Below are 2,336 nucleotides of genomic sequence, written 5' to 3' on the forward strand. Positions count from 1 at the left end.
ATTTTCCAATAACCTTTACAATATACATACGCGCAACACACACACACACACATATAATGTTCCAACTCATCATATTCATGTAATATTCACAGAATATACGATTAATGCTTGGCAACACAATGGCCAAAATCAACGCCAGCTAGCAAATTCCAGAACTTCCTCTCACGATTGCTTCCCGCTCCTTGCACTAGATTAATTGTAATAAAAAACCGTTATCCAACGTAGGTTCCTAGAACAGCCATTATCCGACATACAATTATCTAACGCTCTTTTCTCCGGTCTACCTAATCTCTGCTGACCTGCGAATCCTTCACCAAGTCAACCTTGTAAATAGACGGAAAACAAAGGGAACAAAAAAAAAAAAAAAAAAAAAAAAAAATAGGGACAACGCTCGTCGTTGATAAATACTTCTCATCCACCTCTCCACCAGTTTGGTGCCTCATGGGGCGATATACATCACCCATTCTTACTCTATTTAAGCGAGGCCAGCAGCACCACTCCTGCAAACCCAAAGTTTCACAGATCTCCTCCAACACACAGTGCAGCCATGCCGAGCCCAACCAAAATCCTGAAGGTGAGCGTGGAGAGTACGAGCATCGTCAAGCCCAAGTCTGCAGGCAATCTTCCACCCACCACTCCCCATGTCCCCCTGAGCGTATTCGATAAAGTAACCTACGACATGCACATAGCAAGCATCTACGCCTTCCGTGCACCAACTCCTCCCAATTCTGTCATGCAGAATGGCCTCACCAGGGTGCTCTCTGAGTACCGGGAGTTCGCCGGTCGGCTCGGGGAGGACGCCGAAGGGAACCCTGTCATCCTCCTCAACGACGAGGGCGTGCGGTTCGTCGAGGCATCGGTGGATTCCACTCTGGACCAGGCGTTGCCCTTCAAGCCCTCGTCGGCATTGCTAAGCCTGCACCCTGAGGTGCATGGCGTGGCGGAGCTCCTCCAGGTCCAGCTCACGCGGTTTGCATGCGGCTCTCTCGTGATGGGGTTCACCTCGCACCACCGTGTCGCCGATGCCCATGCCGCCAGCAACTTCTTGATCGCATGGAGCCTCGCAACGCGGGGCCTCGACGTTAGCCTCGCCGTGCACGACCGGTGCACGTTCTTCACCCCTCGCCTGCCGCCTCTGCTGGAGGAGTTCGAGCACCGAGGGGTGGAGTTCGCACCCAAGAACCAGTTTGGCGCTGAAAAGGCTGATCCTCTCAAGGACAACATAGTCGTCCACAAGGCTCACTTCACGAAGGAATTCCTGACCAAGCTCAAGGCCCGGGCTTCGGCAGGGGCCAGCAAGCCTTACAGCACGTTCGAGAGCCTCATGGCTCACCTGTGGAGGGTGGTCACCAAGGCTCGTAGGCTCCACGAGTCTGAGACCACCCACGTCCGGATCTCGGTGAACGGGAGGAGGAGGATGAACCCACGCCTGCCGGACGAGTACTTCGGTAACGTGGTGTTATGGGCATACCCCCGAGCTAAGGTGCGGGAGCTCGTGGACAGCCCGCTGCGGTATGCGGCCGAGCTCATCCGCGACGCCGTCGCGAGAGTGAACGACGCCTATTTCAAGTCGTTCATAGACTTGGCAAGCTCGGGGGTGGTGGAGAAGGAGGAGCTGGTGCCGACGGCCGACGCAGACAAGTGGGTGTTGTGCCCTAACGTGGACGTGGATAGCTGGCTGAGGCTGCCCTTATATGATCTCGACTTTGGTGGTGGAGGTCCATTCTATTTTATGCCATCGTTCCTGCCTATCGAGGGAGTGATATTCCTCGTACCTTCCTTCATCGGAGATGGAAGCATTGAGGCCCATGTCGCCTTATTCGACTACAACCAAGCCTCCTTCAAACAAATATGTTACTCTTCGGAGTAACCAGCAAGCGCAGCTGATATCTGCAATAAAAATGATCATTTCGTAACAAAAATAATTTACTACGAAGCATGATTTGTTGCTATTAAGTATAATAAAGTCATGAAATAAAAAGTTTGGTGTGGAATATCTCTTTAACAATATTTTTGACAATAAAAAAAATATATTTTGTTGCTGGTTATTATCACTGTTGTGTTAGCCTCTGGTGGATGCTGATATGGTTTAGGACAGAGGATCCGGATGTCGGGACGATAACAGAGACCTGCAAAGAAGCCGGCATTTACCGGAGATTTTCCGGTCGGAGATCCTTTAATAATTAAGTCAGTTAGAACTTGAGAATAATAAAAAGAAGGGAATATGAGCTTAATATTGCATGAGGTTGTGTATCTCGAAGGTTCTCTCTTTATCTCTTTATACAGAAATGAAAATGTAAGCCGTTGATTTGTTAGGTCATTAGGATCTTCAAATC

At 50.0% G+C, this 2,336-nt stretch overlaps 1 protein-coding gene across 1 annotated transcript; it reads left to right on the top strand.

The window, feature by feature from the left end:
• Nucleotides 1-499: 499 nt before the first annotated feature.
• On the top strand, nt 500-1,999 carry LOC114914223 (agmatine coumaroyltransferase-2-like). Its single transcript, XM_073256977.1, has one exon. It carries the CDS (start codon nt 548-550, stop codon nt 1,868-1,870), a length of 1,323 nt encoding a protein of 440 aa, XP_073113078.1. The 5' UTR covers nt 500-547; the 3' UTR covers nt 1,871-1,999.
• The last annotated feature ends 337 nt before the right edge of the window (nt 2,000-2,336 follow it).

This window comes from Elaeis guineensis, chromosome 5 (assembly GCF_000442705.2).
Source record: "Elaeis guineensis isolate ETL-2024a chromosome 5, EG11, whole genome shotgun sequence".
Classification (NCBI taxonomy): Eukaryota; Viridiplantae; Streptophyta; class Magnoliopsida; order Arecales; family Arecaceae; genus Elaeis; species Elaeis guineensis.